Source organism: Gastrolobium bilobum, unplaced genomic scaffold (genome assembly GCF_033153095.1).
Source record: "Gastrolobium bilobum isolate Gb01-03AN ecotype WA unplaced genomic scaffold, APGP_CSIRO_Gbil_v1 utg7904, whole genome shotgun sequence".
Taxonomy (NCBI): domain Eukaryota; kingdom Viridiplantae; phylum Streptophyta; class Magnoliopsida; order Fabales; family Fabaceae; genus Gastrolobium; species Gastrolobium bilobum.
Genome location: NW_026899548.1, coordinates 784,286 through 805,735, shown reverse-complemented (window position 1 = coordinate 805,735; position 21,450 = coordinate 784,286). Strand labels below are relative to the sequence as shown.

Sequence of the window (21,450 nt, the reverse complement as noted above, 5' to 3'; positions counted from 1 at the left end):
CTAACTTTTCTAACCAAGGTAGTGAGTTCAGAAAAATTAAAATGGTGAACAACTTTGAAGAAGATTGCAAAGTACTCACCATGTGAGAGAATGTTGAAGTTGACTCCTACTTTGCATCTAGACTATAACTATGTCTCCAGGCCTATTACTTTGTAATTTTCTTTTATTTAGAAATTTGAATTTAGGCTTATGAATAACTATTGCCGATTATAATGACAGACTTGTTGGACCTAGCATTACTTTAGGGTGAAATATGATAAATAACTTTCGCCTCTAACTGGGTGATACCAGATTTAACATGTATAATCTCTCATTACCTATTATATTAATCTGATAGTAATAAAGAAGATAATAAAAAATAAGAATTATAAATCGGTAGTAAGTATTACCCATCGACCTGTCGTTAATAAATGAATACTTAATACAGATTAGCAATTTCTTTTGAATGCATTGAATAAAAGTTGCAACTACAGTTCGTTGTATTTTATACCAATAGCTTTGTATTCTTTTATTAGACAAGGGTATCTCGAGCCATTAATTAGTTCCCGCAAGAATATGGTAAGGATTGAAGCTATGCACTTTGGAAGGGACAGAAATACAAGGATGTGGTTTTTTTTTTTTTTTGAAAATATTTCAATCGGTTCATTGTTTCGCAACTAATCCGATTTAGGACGGGTCTAGGATTAATGCTTTAAACTCCTCCTAAAAATGGTAGGAGAGAGATTCAAACACATGTTCTCACCTCACATGCTTAGCTCCCATGCAACAACTGAACTACTATCATTTGGTTATACAAGAATGTGGTTTGAATTCCATATTAGAGCGTGAGGCATTGGGGTTTTTATTCTTCTTTGGAGAATATAGATGGACTTCAGAATCAAGATTCAAGACCTAGAAATCGTGCGGGACTATCAATAAATGCTACATCCATAATTTCTCTTTCGTCTTTTTATTTTTTAATGCGGACATAGAAAACATATTATTTACGACGGAAAATACTATTTTATTGTTTATAAACAATACTCGTAGTAGGAAATGATTATTTATGGAAACTAAACCTTAATCATGATAAGCTGATCTATGGTTGGTACTATGCCATTTTTATAATTCAAACTTCAAAAGTTGATTCTGCATGTGAAATCACCGATTGATACCCTTGAGGACATGGACATCGTCGATAATTCATTACCATGATTTGACAGAGCGCAATGTTCTGAAACGTTGGAGATTATTATTACATTTAATCCATCATCTATTATGCCTTGCGACGCAACCAAAAACCAATGCAAGTGGTAGCATGTTACGGGGTGGGTGTCACAGTTTAGTGGCATCAAGAAATTTGTGGAATGGTGGGTAACACTTAAACATCAACATGAAGTGTACGGACGAGAAAGGTCTCCGGTCATTATCAAATACTTCCGGTTTGCTAGAAATTAGCACGTCAGTTAATTTGTATTTTTCTATTTTTAAAATTTTAAATATCTAATAAATTATAAAAATATTTAAAAAATAAAAAGTTAGAGAAAAAGAAAAATATATTTGCCAATCGTATAAGTAACTATTTTACTATGAATATAAACAAATCATCCTGACAAACTAAGTAAAAAAGAAAAGTGAACAAACTTAAACAAGTAAAGGGGAAATTCCCTTCATTAAGTAGCATACAATTTTTATACTCCTACCCTATTATATTTTGGGGATATACATTTTTTTTAAGAAAACTTAGTCTAGTGTCAACATAAAATTTTAATATTATTAACAAGAAAGAAAGTATTATATCAGTGAAATATTAAAATGTACTTCAGATTGAGTTAAAAAAAAATTTGTAAAAAAAATAAAGAATCTTAATTGTAAATATTTTTTGTGTCTTAACAAATTAATTAAAATTTAAAATAAATAAGATCACATTTTAATTTAAATTTACATCGAAATTATTACAAATAAATGAAATGAAATGAAATTATACAATTATTACATTTAAATGTGAGCATTTTTATCATGCTTTATAAGATTATAAATATGTTTAACATTTTTAATAAAAATATTTGTTACAAAAATAATAAATTAATTTGAATATATATTAAATATTCATTTAAGGGAGCCACTGAACCTTGACAGTGTAGTTGAAATTGAAGTTACCTACCAACAAAAAGAAAAAGAAAATTGAAGTTGGAACTTGGAAGATGAACGCTGAGGAGAAGAAAGGGAAACAATGAAAATGGGTCAAAACTCAAAAGGTCCAAGTAGCCCATTAGAAATGAACTTGATTCTCACGTGCTACACAAATGAAGATGGCGACGTGTGTGGCGGTCCACTCCGCCAACACCACCATTGCCACCACTTGGAAGCTTCCCACGTTGGCGACGACGAGGCTTGGGTGGCACTGCTGGCAACTACCAAAACATATTTTTGTTTTGTTTTGTTATTTTTTTCCTTTGAAAAACATATTATATTAAATTATATTGTTTTACTTACTAATGTGTATAATTTAACATGAATCCCTATTGGGATAGGATATCGTCATACACAAATAATGTTACGATCATATCTTAATCCTTAATTTTCGTCAATCAACTGTTATCATTTTTCAAATCAATCGTAATATTGTGCGTAACATTATTTGTGTGTTATGTGAAAAAAATAATTATTATTTGTAACGTGCGAGTTTGCTTTTTCAGTTTTTTCAAGAAAAGAAACGCAACTTGGAAAGAGAGAGAGAGAGAGACCCACCGCAACCCACAATAACCGAGGCCTCCCTTCTCTTTCAGTTTTTTCTTCTTGGCTTCTTTGTCTGATAAAACCGTCATCAACCCCCTCTCTCTCTCTCTCTCTCTCCCCTTGGCTACTCTCTTTTTCTTTCATTATTTTCCATTTTATTGTTCTCTTTTCCCTGCAAATATTTAATAATTGATATACGTTGAAGGCATATTTGCTTGAAGAGCTGAAAGATATCATCTTGATCGTTTGATCTATGGAACAGCTTGTTAACTTCATCATTCGGCCACCAAGGTATCAATTTTTTTCCTTCCCTTTATCTCCTTCTCTCTCTTGGCATACCTTTTGAATCAGAAATTTTTTTTAAAAAAATTCCCAGATGCGTATCTGCTTATGCTGGGTATTGTTCATTTGGAAAGGGATGAGATTCAATTCGAAGTTTTAATTTTTACTCTTTGCAAAGCCCCAACTCAGCTTGGAGCAATTGAATTTTACTTTCATTGTTAATTTGCTCAAGTCCTCTTTTTAAAGGGGGAAGAACTCAACTTCATCGAAAACATTTATTTATTTATTTTTTGGTTTGTGGGAGCTATCACATCGTGTCAACTTGGTTTACTGTTTGTTTGGTTGGAAATTTGAGATCTATTTTTAAGCTACCTTGGGAAAGTTCTTTGTCACCTGATATTCAGGTGTTTGTTTTTTATTCCTCCCGCAAAAAAGAAAAGTATTATTTAAATTCTTTTAGCTTATTTTGTTATTGATTTTTTCTTTTGTGTTCTTGAGAATTTGATGCTTTTATCATGTAAGTCCTACTTAGATGGTACCGATGTGATTGACACTCTTGGATAGGCATATCAACTCTTCCTTATCTGAACACACATCTGAAAAGTAGTTGTTGACTGGTTTTTTTATGCCTAATAACATTCGATTTTTTTTTATTTTTTGTGTGTGTATGTGTTCTGTAAGTGAGATCTATAAAATTGAGTGGTAATCGTTAACAATAATTTCCTTAGTCTTGAGAACTCTAGCCTGTTTTAATTGTTCTCCTGGCCTTCCAGTTGTTTCTAGGTTTGTAATTGATTGTTTGAGTAGTATATTGGATTATTTGTTTTCTGCACCTAAGAAAAATATTTTAGGCAAATTAGAATAAAATATATTCTTGCCAAAATAGATATAGAGGTATGGAGACATTGCTTTAAATCAATTTTTTTCAAGAGTAATATAATGAAAAGGCACATCCTTCCAATTTTGAGGATATTAGAAGGAGCCCAGTTGCAATATAGGCGTTGTGACAGAATTATGCATATTATGCACTTGTATGAAATATGCCTGTCGCAGATTAACTACATACTCCTACTTCAGGCCATCTCCGTGCAATTATGGCCTAAAGATGAATTGACTTGTGTTGTTTGCAAGCCTCACTAGTTTAGTCGAACTACTTTCATTTCAAATTTAACTTCAACTTTAAATATTGTATTATTGTGATTGTATGCATTACTTGGATGCAGAGCTGAATATGACCCCAAAAGTGATTTATTGGATCAAGAGTTCATGCTGAAAGGGAAATGGTATCAACGGAAGGATGTAGAGGTAAGGATAAAAGAAATAGGATTCAGCATGGCAGTATAATTTTTTTAGCATTGGCTATGTGGAAATGCATTCAAACATTTTTATCTTATTTCACAGTTCACCAATAATGGATTTAAGAATCTGAACCTTCAATTACAGAATTACTGTCTTCGCCTTCCTAATAATTTTTTCTTAAATTCCTCTAAGTGATCACCATCAGTAGAAAAAATTAGTGGCAAAAGAGAGATCCATTAGGCAGGCCGTTGTTGACTTTGATGAGGATTGTGAACCTGTAAAATTGTTGCAGCACCATTAAATTTGAGAGTAGACTTGATATTGACATATACCCTGGAGGACATGTCAATAATATGATTGAACATTGTTCTAATCATGAAGCTGTAGCTTTTATGTGGAAAGTTGATACAGTTTCATAATTTGTTTCATCCCTCAGTTGTTTTATTGTTCTTCTTGAAAACTGCTACAGGAAGTGTTTCTTACCTAGAATGTCTGGACCAAAGAATGGGTTTGTTACATTTAAACATTGAAACTATATAGTAGGACGAGAAAAAAATATCAAAATAAATTTCAACTGAACTTGTATCTTAAAATAGTGTGGTGATTACTTTGTATAAAATACATGTATGTGATATTCTAAAACTTCTTTTCTTGTTGAATTCACTGATTTTTTCCCTATCATAAATGTTTTTTTTTTATTAATTAAGTCATTCTCTATCTATTTTTGTTGACAACCTGCATGGTCAGCCTATCATGTAATATTTGATATTCTGCAGATAAAAAACAGTCGGGGTGATGTTCTTCAATGCAGCCATTACATTCCCATAGTCAGTCCTGAAGGAAAGCCTCTGCCATGTGTAATATATTGTCATGGAAACAGGTGACCGTGGTTTATATTTTTTGTTTTGGTTAGCAAACAAGTTGTCATTTGGAAAAGTTCCATTGAAACTTCAAATTTTTTCTGGGAATTTCAGATTCTCCTTTAAAGACTGTGTTTTCCTTTTTCCTTTTTTACTTTTTACTATAAAAAACAGGTCTATGTAATCACGTTGTCTGTTATTTGTACAAATGGTTTAGCTTAGTATACATTCATTTTTTTATTCATTATGAGAAAATGGATTTGATTGATTGATACTTGCACTTTGAGAAATTTCAACAATTAATTATTTTGCACATTTTCTACTGGGGTACTATGTATATTTTATAACTAGAAGTTAACTTGCATATGTAATATATTAAGCCCTTTCTTATTCAGTGTTTTTTTTTTTTTTTTTTAATTTAGCTGTATAGATTTAAAGAGGGCGAGCCTAGAGAGTGGTAAAGTTGTTCCTTTGTGACCGAAAGGTTATAGATTCGAATCCGGAAAACAGTCTCTTTGCAGATATGCAAAGTTAAGGCTGCGTATAAAGATTGCTCTCACCCCTACCCTAGCTAGTCGGGGTTTAATGGGGAGTGGTCTTTTTTAGTTGTATAGATTTAAGAGGGCGAGCCTGGAGCAATGGTAAAGTTGTTCCTTTGTGACTGAAAGGTCATAGATTCGAATCTGAGAAACAGTCTCTTTGCAAAGCAAAGGTAAGACTAAGTACAATGATTGCCCTCACTTTTACCTTCAGTAGTCAGGGTTTAATAGGCAGTGGTTTTTTTTTTCCAGCTGTATAGACTTATGCATGTCATAGGTTTGAACCCGTGATTGTATCGAAACTATGTATTTCTTATAAGTAGAAGTTAACTTGCATGCATAATATATCAAGCCTTTTCTTATTCAGTTTTATTTTAAATATTATGTAGCTCTATAGATTTATACATGTCATAGGTTTGACAAGGTGATTGTATTGGAATTGCTGTATTTTCACATTACAATGATAATGTAAAGAACCAATTCAACCCAAAAACTTAAGCTAGTGGGAGGGCTTTTCAATGGTTTATACTATTCTCTAACACGACCCCTCACACGAAAGCCCACTGAGCTTGAAGGGTAGACAATACACAGGCCCACCTACCTGTGTTAAGAAAATTTCACAAGAAAAAGTGGGGGGCGGTGAGGATCGAGCCCGGGACACGAGGCTCTGATACCATGTAAAAAACCAATTCAACCCAAAAGCTTAAGCTTGTGGGTGAGGGCTTTTAATGGTTTATACTATTCTCTAACAGATAATTGTGTAATTTTGAATATAATATTTTTGACTGATAAATAGTATATTCTCTTTACATTCCTTTGTGCATAGGAACAGATATTATAGATGATCCAGCATAAAATTAGAATTAAAAGAAATGATAAATATGAGATTCAATTATACTTATCTAGTTTGCTTGGTCTGATATAGTAGGAACTGTCAAATCTTGTTGGTTGGATTGAATGTTATATGATCTATATAGCACATTTTTTTTCCTTCCAAGTTTAAAACACATTCTGAACTAAAATTATACACTTCCGACTTTGATTATATGAAATTTAGAGGCTCATAAATTTTAATGTCTTATAAGGGGTTCTTCGCTGGTGTATGTTTGTTTGGTGTTGCATAGTTTATAGATTTCAATTATATAGGGCCGTGCTGACTGGGTTCAATGTTTATGACAGTGGATGTAGGGCTGATGCCAGTGAAGCTGCTATAATTTTGCTTCCTTCAAATATTACAGTTTTTGCTTTGGATTTCTCGGGATCTGGACTTTCTGGAGGGGAGCATGTCACTCTAGGCTGGAATGAGGTGAGTGCTTGCTCAATAACCTTTTTAAAAGATATCATATATGGCTGTTTCATCCTTGATATAGTTAAGTCTTATAACTGTGTCATGTATCTACTCTTGTGGGGAGGGGTAATTTTCTCCATCTTTGTCCTGTCATTGTTATGAGTTAATGTGAGAAGCGCAAGAAATGGAAGGGCTAATTGACAAGTTCGTACTTCTTTTTCTGCCTTCTGTGATCTTGCATGCAGATTGGACACAAGACACATTAGTAAAGATAGGTTCAAGAACTCACACTGTTTTTGCAAGTTCAATCCAAAATTATTAGTCCAAGTTAAATTTAGCAAATTTTTTTTTGAGTACTATGTCTATATCATCAGTGGAAAATATAAAACTTGTCATATGCTTGGGCAGGACACTTATCCTTATTTTTTTTTCACAATTTTCTTCTGTCACAGTAGAACAGGAAATATTTTGAGTTTATTCTGTGCTGGGAGTTTACATATGCATTACTGTCATTTGCTTTGTTTTCATTCTTTATTATGAAGTGATTGTTTGTTTGACATTCTTGACTGTTCTCAGAAGGATGATCTGAGGGCAGTGGTCAACTATCTGCGGGATGATGGAAATGTCTCTTTGATTGGATTGTGGGGCCGCTCAATGGGAGCTGTAACTAGGTGGGTTTTCATCATTCATTTTTTCGTTTGAACTTGCATTTGGAATGAGGTTTAGGAAAAGTTTTCTAGTGAACATGCGTTTGTGTAGCACTGTAGCAAGATGTTGTTATTTTTTTCATAGTGATTCAATTCTTGCCGTAAATTGCTACTAAGAAGTTTTCACTAAATTGTTAAATACTTATTCCATTTAGATTTTGTTATTATTTGGAAATGGTTATAGGCAACTAGAATGAATGGATTACTGTCTGTTAGATGGTGACCAAATTGGCTTTCGAAAAGAGGTTTATCTATCATTATATTCTTCAATAATAGATTGTCTATATTCTTCAAATGATTACTGTCTGATAATATATTCATGTATTGCTTAATTGAACTAGGAAAGTAGTTGGCAGTTCCCTATCTGTGCAGACTTGTGGAAATGATCTCTCTCTCTCTTTTGGGGGGGAGGGGGCGGTCAGAAACTTATGTTATTGTTTATTCCCTTCTGATTTGAATGTTTCTCCTTGCTATGTGTATTCAATTTATGAACCCTTCGATTACGTAGCCATTCAATGTTACCATTTTGGCTAATTTATAAGGCTTTTCTTTGTGCCATAATGATTGTTTACTTGCAGTCTTATGTATGGAGCTGAGGATCCTTCAATTGCGGGGATGGTTTTAGACAGTCCCTTCTCTGATTTGGTTGATTTGATGATGGAACTTGTTGATACTTATAAAGTCCGTCTGCCAAAGTTCACTGTGAGTATATGTTACTCCTTTTTTGGGTGAAGATGAGAATACCTCTGATAGAAAGTTATTATTAAAGCTGTGCAAAAGTTTGGTCAAACAAGCTATTAGTATTTCATACGCAGTGTTAGGAATTCTGATAACTTGTAGGAAAACCCATAACATGCCTAGGGTCCTTGAAGCTTCTAACGAAGAGGTTGCATTACCTACTTTCGTTCACTCACACAAACCTTCAATTTATTATGGTAGCTTCTGCCACAAATGATTATTAATATTGTTAAGAGGGTGGCAAATATGTAAAATTTGCTGTGTTCAAGTATATCTAGATCTTATAATGAAAAATTTAAATACATTACATATCTGGCTAGCGCCTGATTTAACGTCATCACTTGTTTTGTTCTTGTCATTCGAATAAATTGTCAGTGCACTCAACCATTTATGGATAAATCATTATTTGTGCAACTAATGAACAAATTGTCAGTGCCATCACTTACTGTGCTGATTTTGTTTCATTTTTCTTGTTGCAGGTGAAGTTTGCAATCCAGTACATGCGAAGAGCAATCCAAAAGAAGGCAAAATTTGACATAATGGATCTCAATACCATTAAGGTGTTTTTCTTTTGATTATTGTAGCTGTTGTTACTTGTTATTATGTATTTATTTTTTGGTAGAAGTTTTCTAATGCAAGAAATTACTATTTCTTGCCTTGTTGTATGAAATGATTGATTGGTTTGATGGAAAAAAAAGTGATAGGCTATTATCCTCTTTGTTTTCCCTCATTATTTTTCAATATAAAAGTTAAATTTGCCACTAGCAGTTGCGCTTAGTTAACAAACTTTGTTTTTTAGCTTGAACTTGAAGAAATTATATAAATACATCTGGTTTCCTTTTTTCTGGGGATACTATACACTTATTAACTTGTCAGAGATATGAATTTTCAAGTTTATACATAATTTACTCAGCAATTCATAAATATATTGCCTACAAATTTGGGCTGAATTTATTGTAAATTAACTCATCAATTGTGATTATAATAGGTGGAGAAACCTTTGCTAGTCAATGGATGAGATTTTAAAGGGGTACATAGTTTCAACTAGTTAAAAGTGCAGAAGAAAATATGCAGTATGAAGGATTTTTTTTGTCATAAATGGGAGGTGTCTTGCATCTTATGCTTGTCTTTCTTGCTTCTTAATTGCTAAACCCAAAATTTATAGAATTTTAATCGGAGTCCTCTTTAAGGTGTGTATTTTCAAAAAAAAATTATGCTAATTGCTAAACCTGTGGATCACAGTACCGTTAATTGAGTACTTGCTAAGGACTAATGATTTGTGTCCCATACACTCTGCGGCCACATGCAACATTAAGTGTTTGTGGGATCCAATTCTGTGCAGATAATGCAAAATAAACAGTCAAAAAATAAAATGATGAGTACAATTTGTTGTCCTCCTGAGCATATATGGCTTCATGGGGCATTCAAAAGCATAGAAATCTTGTAGAAAAACATATATTCTGAACTGAATGCAAAAGTTTATTGAAATATTTGGGGAAAAAGTAATAAAATTGTATTCCTTTTGGTATTACATATTTTTTATAATTCTCCATCATATTAATTCATTATTTATTTGCATTTCAGGTGGCAAAATCTTGTTTTGTACCAGCTCTACTTGGGCATGCTATTGATGATGATTTTATAAACCCTCACCACTCTGATAGTATATTTGAGGCTTATATGGTAAGTATGTCTATAAGAATTTATTATTTTTTATTTATTTTGTAATTTACATAACTAAACTTCCTGTTCTGTTGAGTTAGGCTATGTCCTCATGTCATTTTGTAGGCCTTTAGAGCATGTTTGATGTGTTTGAAACTATAAAATATATCTTGTGCAAGTTTAAAGTTGCTTAGACAGGATGCATTTGGGGTCTCTTATGTTCTTTCTAATTATAATCTATATATGCTATTTCATTTGGTCTTTGTTTTATCTGAAATGAAGTTTTCATGCCCTTTGGATCTTTAGTATGGCTGTCTGTGCTTTGCAGGGAGACAAAAACATAATTAAATTTGAGGGAGATCACAATTCTCCTCGTCCTCAGTTTTACTTTGATTCCATAAACATCTTTTTTCACAATGTTTTGCAACCTCCAGAGGATGAGGTTGGGGAATCAATTTTTGAGACCGTGAACGATTACTTTGGTAAGGTAAAATCAGCAATGCATCCATTGGCTCCATTTTGATATAATTGCAATGTTCCCTCTTGTACATCTTTGTAAAATGACTGTTTTTACTCAGGATGTTTGGAGATCTGTGCATGAATTAGGCTATAGCAATGAATCATCATCCAAAAACAAAGGCATGACTCAAGTACCTAGTTTCCCTTAACTATTTCTTCCGCACTGGTTTCTATGAGGATCTGCTCTTGGTTACTTCTCGTTTTGCAAATCTCTTACTTGTTTTTTTTTTTTTGGTCAGATACAGAATCATCAACTTGCAGTACAATAGATGCCATTAAGCAAGTCCGTTCAAGACGACCGATGAGTAGGATGGAGGTTTGTATTTATTAGCTCTTACTTTATCGTTAGAATAGCATGGAAATATGTTGGCTGAGGAAATGTACCATGTATTTTTAAAAATGTTAAAATATATTTTGGTTTACTATATGTGACACTTATTTATAATTTAGTCCTTATATGAAAAAGTTTTCGATTTAGTCCCTATACATGTAATTGTTTCCAATTTGGTGCTTGCCATCTGTTGCTGTCATAATACAGTCCATTGAAAATGAATGTCATTTATAGTTGCTGGAAATATTATATTTTTTATCCTTATACATGACAATAACTTTTAATTTGGTCCCTATGTTTCATAATTACTGCATGTCAATCTCATGGTGTTATGACAACCATAGACGGCAAAGATGACCTCAAAAATGATTGTACAAAGGGACTAAGTTGAAAACTTTTCCGTATAAGGACCAAATTGAATGAGTTTCATCTATAAGGACCAAAAATACATTTTAACCTTTAAAAAAAATTCTTGTACGAGAGTACTCGCGTGTTGAATATTAAATGTAGATAGTTGCATATTGCAAACAGTAGGGGAGAGTTTTCTAGCGGTTAGCTATAATCCTTTATATCGATACCTGTAAAATGTAACTGCATGGACAGGGAATATTTGGCTGTTTGTGCTATATGATGATTTCAATTTTGTTTAAACTCTTCTAGTGGCGTGTTTTTTAGTTTTTGATTTTTTGAAGTAATATTGTATCATGTATGACTTTACTCAGGTTCCATCTGATATTTCTTCAAAAGATGAGCATCGTGAACATGAGGTACCTCCTTTTCACTTCTTTCCCCTTCTTTTCGCTGTACTGAACTTTCTTTAATTCCTTCTTCATACGCATTGTAAATTTTTTGTACACTGTGGCATGCATGGCTATGGTACATGTGTAGTACAGGATAAGATTATCAGGAATCACACAAAGTGGAATATTGGTGGGTGGTAACTCAATGAGTAACTAGATTACCAAAAAAAAAGAGTGCGTATATGGAATCCTCTCGTTTTCTGTCTTTGCTAAAATTGTTGTAATTGCCACTGCTAAACGTGTAATCATTGTGAGACAACCAAGAAAGTCTCCCAAAAGTACACACCCATCTGTAGGCCCATGGATATGGATCTGACACACTGCTGACATTCAACGGCCTACAGAGAGGTGTGTTTTCAGTATCAAAAGCTTTTCTGTCACCAGCATTCTCTTTCTAAGTTGTTAATCCAATAATGATTTGCTTTAGGGGAATATACAATAAAGTAATGTTTTTGTTCTGGTCCAGTCGGATAGACTTGTCTGGGACTCGCCTTGGACTGCCCATTAGAAACATCTCATCAACTCACTTGAGGACAAGTAGTCCCTTTATACCTGATTATCCTTCACTCCCAGGCATGCTTGATCTTTACAAGCGAGGAGTCATGCAGCCTTATGCCTCAACACGGCCCACAAGGCTGAAAAACAGTTATGGCATCACATAATACATGATAGGGGAATCTTTATCCCACTATATATATCTCCGTTCTTTCTCAAAAGAGTCATCTTCTTCACCATTGTTCTCCTTGCTAAAACTCTGCTGAAATTATCACTCACCAGCCATAACCGAGCTTTATCACCTCCCTGATCCCAGCTTGCCTGAGCTGAGACTCCAACAGTGACCATCTTTGAGTTGTAGTCCATACTGCTGCCTCACTGGTCATTGTTACATCGATCTACTTCACCCTTCAAAGGAAACATTTACTCCCTCACCCCTCTAACAAGTTCAGTTTTGTCTGTAAGATGGGTCACATGCAATGTATGCATGGAATGTGTTTTTAATTGCATGGAATGTGTTTTTATGATATACTGGAACGCTTATGATAAATATAAATACCAAGTGGCATATAATATATACGAAGGGTACTTGCTGGGCTGTTTTCCATTTTTCTCTTCCCGAATATTCTAGTTTCCTTTTTAGGGGTAATCAGTTTCATTTCTTGTTTAACTTTCAAGACAGAAGAAAATTGTTATTCTAAGTTGAGACATAGACCCGCTTCTGACATCTACTCCCCACATCGAAAAAAAATCTTTTACAGTTTAAAAGTTTATAAATCATTTCTTGTTTAACTTTCAATTTTCATAAAAAAGGGGGAAGTTGTGTTAATATAATTTTTATTTCCTTTTTTGTACAAATACAATTTTTATTTTTACACATGGTGGGTGGCCACTACTAGTGTGTACAAACTACCTAGGTGGGGCCAGTGCCTGAGCTTCAAGAATGTGATATATTTAAATATCTAGCTTTATTTACAAAAAAAAAATAAAAAAAAATATCTAGCTTTAGGGGAAAAATACTGAAATAATAAATAAGCAAAAAAGAAGTATGGTCAGAGGAGTAAGGGAAGAGGAGATCAAACACATAAATGAACCAGAGTCTCACATTTTGCATGATAATATTGGACAGCAGGAAAAGAAGTGCGGTGATCTTTCCCCATCGTCCTCATCAATGATAAGCTTTGAATTGTCAAATGGTCATCCCTATGGTCCCCATGTTCCAACCGCGTTGGATGATGATCAGTTTGTGGAATATCCTCTTGATGACCTTGCAGGTTTTCCATCTAGCGCAGAGGAGGAAGAAAGAGTGAGTCAACATGATGGATTTATATAATCTAAATACCTGATGACATAAATGCAGGGATGAACAATTGGATTTTATTTACTTTTGATTTGTCCATGTTATTCAGATGTTCATGGAAGCAGTGATGGAGTCATTGAAGGACCTGGAAGTACGAAATCCACAGGCAGAACAACCACCGGCTAGTACCGTGTCTGTAGGGCCATCAGATAAAGATGACTCACGTGCTTCTTCCCAGGAGATTTCTAAACCTATGGAGACAGAATCCTTATTAGTCAAACACAACACAGATTCAAAATCTAAAACCATTTCCTTTGCATCAGAAGAATGTGTACCTTTGAAAACTGAGTCAAATTCCGTTTCAGTGAACCATTCCCAAAATTTAGCGTCCAAGCAAAGTCCAGTACCAAGTCCTTCATTAGGGGGAGCACTGCAGCTGCCACCGCCGCCATCATCACCATCGGAAACATCATCAGTAACTGAGTCCAGCAATTCAAGTGATTCAGCTCGCTGTGATAGTTCTGCTACTTTACAAAGTTCTTCAGACACTGACATATCGCATAATACGAAAGCCACAGTAACAGTTGTTAGGAATCCTGCAGGCCACGTCATGGACGGCTTAATGCGTCGTTGGGATTTCAATTTTTTTAAAAATAGTCAGAACCGGTAAGATGAGAGATTCTCTTTTATCATGGTTGGCTTTACATTGTTTTTGTAACTATAAAAAATCATAGTTTGTACCAAAGAAATAGGTTGCTCGTGTGTAAATTTAGTGTGTTTAGATTCTTATCTAACAAATCATCCAATATTCTTTGACTGTAAGTGATAATTGGCATTTTTGGTTTTTGTTTTATGAATTTAAAAAGTACATTATCATTTGAACAAAGATTCTGGATGTTCTCATCTTTTATTCTCAGTATTGGCTTCAAGGTTATGCATGATGCTCTTAACAAGATGTGTTTCCCGATGCATTTTCTTAAAAAAAAGACTATTATGAATGTATCCAACCATTGCAGAGAGTGGATTCCCATGTACTTTCTGTTAGGCCTTGAATTTGTACACACCTTGGGATCCAACAAATCTGCATGTAGATTATCCTTTATTTATTCAAACATACAAATTCTAGAACATAGTTGAACTCTGATTTTTTTATTTTTTATTTTTTGATATGCAGCATCTTATTATTTAGTATGCCTCATCCTTTTATTTACCTTTTATTATATTATACAAGTTGCCCGAACACTTGGTGTGTTTGAATTTGAAATACATGGCCTAACAAGTCAATGGCTTGTCGGTTAAATTTTTGGCTAAATTACATGTTACCCCATTGTACTTTGATCACTTTTCAAAAGAGCACCTTCTATTTTTAATTGCTGCAATTAACCTCCATGTACTATGTAATGTATGTAATGTTTACAATTAAGAATATCCGTTAAATTTTTTCAAATCCCGTTAACTATTCACATGTTTCCTTAATGGTTCCCTCATCATCTAATAACCACAAAAGAAAAAACAGAAAAAGAAAAAAGAAAAGAATTCTTAATTAGATAAATGTTGAAAACACTCAAGGTTTGAACCCGATAATTGAAACTATGTTCATCCTTATTACTCGATAGACACTTTTTTTTTGGTCGTACTTTCTCTTCATAATGATGGTAGCATTGCTTCTCATGAACGGTTGAATGACATCGGTTGTCTTTGTCACCTTGGAATAATGCAGTATCTTCCCTCTAGCATCTGCTAACTTAATGTGCAGGAACACTCTTAATTTTGCATTCGAACTGTTGTTCCATTTCTACATCAATAAAGTCTTAATGGGGACAATGTACCCAAAAAAAAAAAGTCTTAATGGGTATTTGTTAAATGATTCAAACAGATAAAATTACTTAAAAAAATCGGTATTAGTGGTTTTCGTAAGATTTGATCGAATATGAATAAGAAAAAGATATTTTAATCTGATAAGTTTAACTAGATAAAACCACTGTTGTTCTGTACTCTGAATAAATACAAATGGGGTTGTCGCATTCTCTAATTTTCACAAAACCGTAACAAGCTTCAACTAAGACAAAGTAGTATCATGAGCATGGTTCGTATTGTTGAATTTTTTGTGAATTTGTCATATTATGTTTGGCTTGACTACAACTTTAACTATCAAGTGGACTTTCAGGGACTCACATAGTCAAAAACTCCAAACCTATAATTGTTTACTTTTGAAATTTTAACAGCCTTTTAATTCTATGGCATTGTTGCATAAGCCCTTAACATCATTTTGCATACTGAATAAGAACTTATTTCATAACAGTTTATGATTACCACTGCATATAATACATGTAGATAAGTATTAGCTGTTTAGAGAAAGTATAGAAAAATATATGAATACCTATTCAATCAAAAGTTAATAAAAAGGTAAATTTATTTAAAAATCATAAACACCAATAACTCATCTCATTGCAAACACATAGGAAAGTTTATAAAAATAGTAACAAAACCAGTTAAATGAGATTTTCTGAGTATATATTGTTAATCTACAAATAAATTTTTATGAGTATATATTGTTAATCTCCATTCTGTTTGAATCCTTCTAGCTCAACGAGCATATGATTTAAAGTCATCTTCATGTACATTTGGTCCTTGGGATTTCAGGTACCTCCACTAGCATCAATCTCATCAATGAAGATTACACAAGGCGGAAGCTTTTTTGCAGCAAAAGAAAGATCCATCACCCTTTGTGCCCCAATACCAACAAACATCTCTTCAATTTCACTTCCACTGTCTGAGAAGAAAGGAACCCCAGCCTCCAGCTTTGCTTTAGTTTCATTATCAGGTTTTTGCGTTTCTCTAATTAAGAATTCTTTTTTTCTTTTTTTTGGGTTATTAGATAATGAGGAAAAGAAGCACGTAATTAGTTAACAGAGTTTGAAATTTTTTAACAGATATATTTAATTGTTAAAATTACATAGTACAAGAAGGTTAAATGCAACAATTAAAAGTAAAAAATGGTCTTTTAAAAAGTGACCAAAGTACAAGGGATAACATGTAATTTAGCCTAAATTTTTTGGCACGGAACGAGTTAATTGACTATTCTATTGCTTAGTATTTTTATTTTTTTTATTCTGAGTATTTTAAAGTCATATATTTGACAGAGTGAAATATTTTAACATATAGTAAATGTAAAACCTAAGGATAATTAAATTTTTTTTAGCTTCACAATTTGTCACATAATTTTTTTTATAGATTTTGTTTATGGGTTTTATTAAGCGGGGAACGAATCCGGAAAACATAAAAGGGGTTGAATGTGAATTTTTTTTATAATCTATTAAATAAAAATATAAGTCAAATTAAAGTTATAAAAATATTTAAATATTAATCGAGAAAAAGTCAAGTAAGCATCAGTGCGTCGCCGAACCACAGCTTCTTCTTCTTCTTCTTTTAATAAAAAACTAAATATATTTATAAAAAATATTAAGAGGGAGGCTAGGGTCCACACTCGCCCTTGAATCTGTCCCTGTCCTTATGAACAATATCTCACGTATAACGTTGATGGATAAAATCAGTTATTTATTTATTTGAACCCCTCGGTTTATAAAACCCACTTAGGTCTCAATTAATTTGGAGACAAGTCGAGCAGGACTCCAACTCCAAGGAGGCATAAGACTCAATCCAAGACTTTACTTAATCGAAACCTTATCTGTTTTATGTTTTAGAATTTAATTTATATGCTCTACAATGATGTGTTGCCACATTATTTATACTCATTGAATGACGTGGCAAAATATATTATATGATGTGTAATTTTTTTTTAAAAACAATGCATCAAAAGGGTTCAATGTTTGTAATTTTAAATGACAAAAGTTATATCATTTTAAAAGAGAGATAGGCAAGGAATGAAAATCATGGAGAGAAAGTGAGTAGTTTTTTTTTTAATTTAAATTTTAAAATAAAAAAATTTATTCTGTGTTTATCTCTCTCTTGAAATGACATAATTTTATGTAATTTAAAATGACAAATATTTTTTTTTTTTTTAAATATATAAAAAGTAAAATCCAGTTTTTACAGAATCTACAAAAGCCACTGGACTGTAATTGCAATCCCTGGTGTGCTTTCTGATTAAGTCTTACCTATGTGCAATAGAATAATAATCCTTGTTAACCTTGATATATTTATAAACAAAAAAAATTAGAAATTAAACATTTTTGAAGCAGGAGCCAGGAAGCAATGTTCTTTCTAACAGATGGAAAAATTCAATAATTTATTTCAAGTATAATATTGAATCTGGAAAAATAATGAATATAACAGATCGAAATTGTTTTACCTATCTTCCATCAATTCCACTGCTGTTTCAATCAGTGACTGAGTTGTTACATTGTGGCGGTTCAGTCCAACAACACCAGAGAAAACATTAAAGCTTTCAAGCTCTGATGTGGTCTCTAAGACACCCTCCAATACCTCCTCCATTCCCAGATCCTTTAAGGTATTTATGTTTTCTGCTTTGTCTTTCATCATCCAAATCGCCAGCTCTATTACGAACCTCCTTATCCTTGGGACCTTAGTTGAGGGACGCTGGTGTTTCTTGAGAATCTGAATTAATTTATTTGCAAGTTCAGCCTCATTGATTCTAGCTTCTTCAAATACTATGCTTGATTCATGAGAAGTCATATATTTGAAAACATTTGCTGCTAGTCCAACCATTACTTCTTGTATCTTGTTTTCTTCTGACATGATTGCCTCAAGTATCTACAGGGTTGAGAAATGGTTACAAAAATGATCGAGATTTTCTTTCTTACGTTTTTCATCTTTGTAAATTTTTAATGGATAAAAACATAATGCAAAGCTCACACAAAATTATAATGGTCAAGAATAACACTTACTGTGGGTGCTGCAGCTGTTGTCCCCTTTAGCTGGTTGAACCATTGTGATCCACTATATGTGCATAAATTTCTTAGAATTCTAGCTGCATTGACACGAAGTAGTGGATCTTTCAATGCTTCTACAAGCCTTTCCAGCACATTCAACTTCAAAATTCGATGACAGTTACTCTTGCTTTCTAATGTAAGCATTGCAAGGGCCTCACCAGCAACAATTGCTACATGTTTCTGATTTTCTGGTGTACTGTGTTTGAAAAATATCTTGAACAATTCTTTAAGTACTCCACCTGTAGCCCCAACTCTTTCCGTTGCATCCTCTTCCAATGCCAGACTAGTTAAAATTTCTATGCTCAGTTTCTGTAGAAGGGGATGTTTCTCTCCATGCCTTAAAATATCTCTAATGTTGCTGAACGTAAAAACTACCTCTGAAATCTCTCTTCGAAGATGTTTCCCAGTGATGCCTATTGTGCTAGCCAGCATCTTCACCAGTTGCAGAGATCTCTTCACTGTCAGAACTTGAGATGGAGTAACATTTTCACTCTTCAGCAACCTTTCTTCAGCATGTGCGAAATCTATGATCTTTGGGAGGAGGCCTCTTGTATTTCCAATCTTTCCACAGTTGTCATGGTCACGTGCAAGTTTTTTCAGTATGAGGAGTCCCAAGTGGTTAAATGACCAGAACCCATAATTTGGATGATCAAATATGAGTTTCTTTTCCCCAATTTCATCAGCTGCAGGAATAAAACTCCTATTAGTTTGCAGAAGAGATGATATTGATTCCATAGCACCTGGTATCCCAGATATGCGGAGAGAGTTCTGCTTTTTGTCAGCTAGTTTTGATATAATCTCTGCAGCTGACATCCTAATTTCTTCATCCTTGTGATCTGTCCAATTCAACATCTCAACTAGTCTCTCTACCACTGATATGGCAATTCCAATCTTTTGAAGCGTGTCATCAGAAAATCTCTCACTGATTGAAAACTGCCTAAGAATTCTTGCTCCAATGAGCTGCTCATCAGGGGAGTTTGAAGCCAAGAGATCCATACCAAAACTCACCATGTCCATTTTCAAGCCATCAAATATGCTTCCATTGACACATCTTGAATATGCATCATAAAAGAACCTTCTAATGGACAACATTCCTGATGGCCCCAATTCACACTCATTGTTTACCTCTTCCAACAGTTTGCAGTAGCTGACTTGCCATTCCCAGTAAGCTTTTTCCATTAGGAACAACAAAGCTTCTGCAAGAGCCAAGGCATAAAAGATATTGAGAGCAGATCGGAGGTTCCTCTTGTCAGTGTCTCCCTTTGCCACTTCTCCATAATCATGCTTGATGAGCTTCATTAATGAGAGAACCACACAAGCTGTTGCAGAAATAAGCTGAAGCCAGTAGAGAAGCCTACTGACATGTCTTGAAAGAAAAACCCATTTAGTATATGGTAGAAGTGGAACTTCTGAGCTAATCCACACCCGAGTTGGTGTCCTTGGGGTATCCCTGTACCGTGGGGTTAACTCAGTAGCCCCATCTGTGACTGTACCAATTGGCCTGAAGAGGCTCTTTATACTTTCAAGGAGGGAATTTGAACTGGACTTCTGCTCCTGGAAATTATTGATTCCAGCTTCAGCTTCAGTAATTGACCATGTGGCTTGGTGCTGCCATTCAAGCTCATGGCTCCTGCTGAAAATCCTAGCCCCCTCAACTACAAGTATAATGGTGATGAACCAGAAGTCGGTTTTGACTAAGGTAATAGCAAAACCACCAAGAAGGACAACGGTTGCCCATATAAAACCAAGTGTTCCCAACCCAGTTGCTGCTTTTTCAAACACAGCAAGCTGGAGAGCAAAGAGGGTCAGCTTCTTTTCTGGTGCTCGAACAGCTGAGGTTGTTGTAGAGACAGGATTGAGATTGCTACTGTCTAACTTCTCGATGCTGCTAAGGCCACGTGGCTCAAACATGGTGGTGCCTATGCTAACGGTTTCGCTGAGCCTGAGCCTTTGGAGTTTACCAACTTGTAGATGAATGCTTCCCTCTCCTTCCACAGAAAGCCTACGATCCATGGTAATGTTATATCGAGCTGCAACTACTGAAAGCAGATGTTTGTATCTATTGAAGTTTGAAGACAATGAGAGATGAATGTTGAAGAGAATTGTGAGCTCAAACGTGAATTTTATACAAGAATGAGAATGGCAAGCGTAGGCGGCACGCTTATTTTGTGCCATGTTGGAAAAAGAGTAACGCTAAGCTTCTCTTAACGCCAATTCTCTCAGTTGGTTATGCTTTTTCAGCACATCTACGTACTAACTTGCGGAAAGGGTTAACTTCCTTCTCTTTCTGTCTCTTGTAAAGGTTGCCTTTTTCTTTTATTTCCAGAAAGTTTCTTGTTAGAAGAATCAAGGTAGGGATAGTACGTCCTAGGCATATTAAGTGCGTAGGTTGTCCTCATCCAAATTATGAAACTCGTCGTTATCCCATTAATATACACATTTTTTTAATTATATATATTGTATTTTATACCTCACCGTCACCGGTTTAGATCGTAGATAGAAGTACATTTTAAAAACAAAAAGTTTATTATTTCATAATTTAGTATTAGGGAAATGTTTTTCTCATTGTCTCATGCAACACACAAAAAAGTGAGTGAGATCCACTAAGAAGATGAGAGAGAAAGGAAAAAAAGTGGGTCACACTCACTTTTTTGTGTGTTGCATGAGACATTGTCTTATACAACATGAGAAAAATATTTCTCTTAGTATTATATATATAAAATTTGAGATAGAATATTATTACTACTAAAGAACGAAACTATTATATCTTAACTGATAATTTTCGTCAATCAACCGTTATCATTTATTACGAATTAATAATTAATTAATAAATTTTCACAGTAACAATATCTTATCCCACATGTACTCTCTTTTCTTCCCTCGCTTCCTAGGTCAAAAGCCTGTGAAACGAGGAGACTTTAATTTGGAACTAGCCAACGTTTAGTCATAGTGTTCTATATTTCTTCGAATCCGACAATGCATCTATGTATATCTCAATC

The 21,450-nt window shown here is 34.0% G+C and overlaps 2 protein-coding genes across 5 annotated transcripts; one reads left to right on the top strand and one right to left on the bottom strand.

Moving 5' to 3' along the window:
- The first annotated feature begins 2,699 nt into the window (after nt 1–2,699).
- On the top strand, nt 2,700–14,374 carry LOC133291265 (uncharacterized). 4 transcript variants are annotated; one of them, XM_061489491.1, is made up of 14 exons: nt 2,700–3,009; nt 4,224–4,305; nt 5,076–5,179; nt 6,878–7,004; nt 7,563–7,657; nt 8,272–8,395; nt 8,911–8,991; nt 10,016–10,114; nt 10,422–10,580; nt 10,672–10,732; nt 10,858–10,928; nt 11,666–11,710; nt 13,371–13,544; nt 13,648–14,374. In XM_061489491.1, the coding sequence occupies exons 1-14, from the start codon at nt 2,972–2,974 to the stop codon at nt 14,206–14,208; spliced, it is 1,821 nt and encodes a 606-aa protein (XP_061345475.1). In that variant the 5' UTR covers nt 2,700–2,971; the 3' UTR covers nt 14,209–14,374. The 4 variants fall into 4 exon arrangements, with proteins under 4 accessions (XP_061345475.1, XP_061345473.1, XP_061345472.1 ...); XM_061489489.1 differs by having other exon boundaries at nt 13,368–13,544; XM_061489488.1 differs by having other exon boundaries at nt 10,852–10,928.
- A 1,803-nt stretch (nt 14,375–16,177) lies between these two features.
- LOC133291341 (uncharacterized) lies at nt 16,178–20,626 on the bottom strand. The gene is made up of 3 exons (XM_061489595.1): nt 18,407–20,626; nt 17,851–18,272; nt 16,178–16,397 (listed from the first exon to the last, which is right to left on the bottom strand). The coding sequence occupies exons 1-3, from the start codon at nt 20,624–20,626 to the stop codon at nt 16,178–16,180; spliced, it is 2,862 nt and encodes a 953-aa protein (XP_061345579.1).
- Nucleotides 20,627–21,450: the final 824 nt, after the last annotated feature.

Excerpts from the sequence above, each read along its gene's own strand:
- LOC133291341 (XM_061489595.1), bottom strand. The coding sequence starts at position 20,626 with ATGGCACAAAATAAGCGTGCCGCCTACGCTTGCCATTCTCATTCTTGT. Across the intron at positions 18,273-18,406 it reads CAACAGCTGCAGCACCCACA|ATACTTGAGGCAATCATGTC; the intron begins GTAAGTGTTATT and ends TCAACCCTGTAG. Across the intron at positions 16,398-17,850 it reads GTGGAATTGATGGAAGATAG|AAAAAAAGAATTCTTAATTA; the intron begins GTAAAACAATTT and ends CCCAAAAAAAAG.
- LOC133291265 (XM_061489487.1), top strand. The coding sequence starts at position 2,972 with ATGGAACAGCTTGTTAACTTCATCATTCGGCCACCAAG. Across the intron at positions 3,010-4,223 it reads TTCATCATTCGGCCACCAAG|AGCTGAATATGACCCCAAAA; the intron begins GTATCAATTTTT and ends ACTTGGATGCAG. Across the intron at positions 10,929-11,665 it reads GACCGATGAGTAGGATGGAG|GTTCCATCTGATATTTCTTC; the intron begins GTTTGTATTTAT and ends GACTTTACTCAG.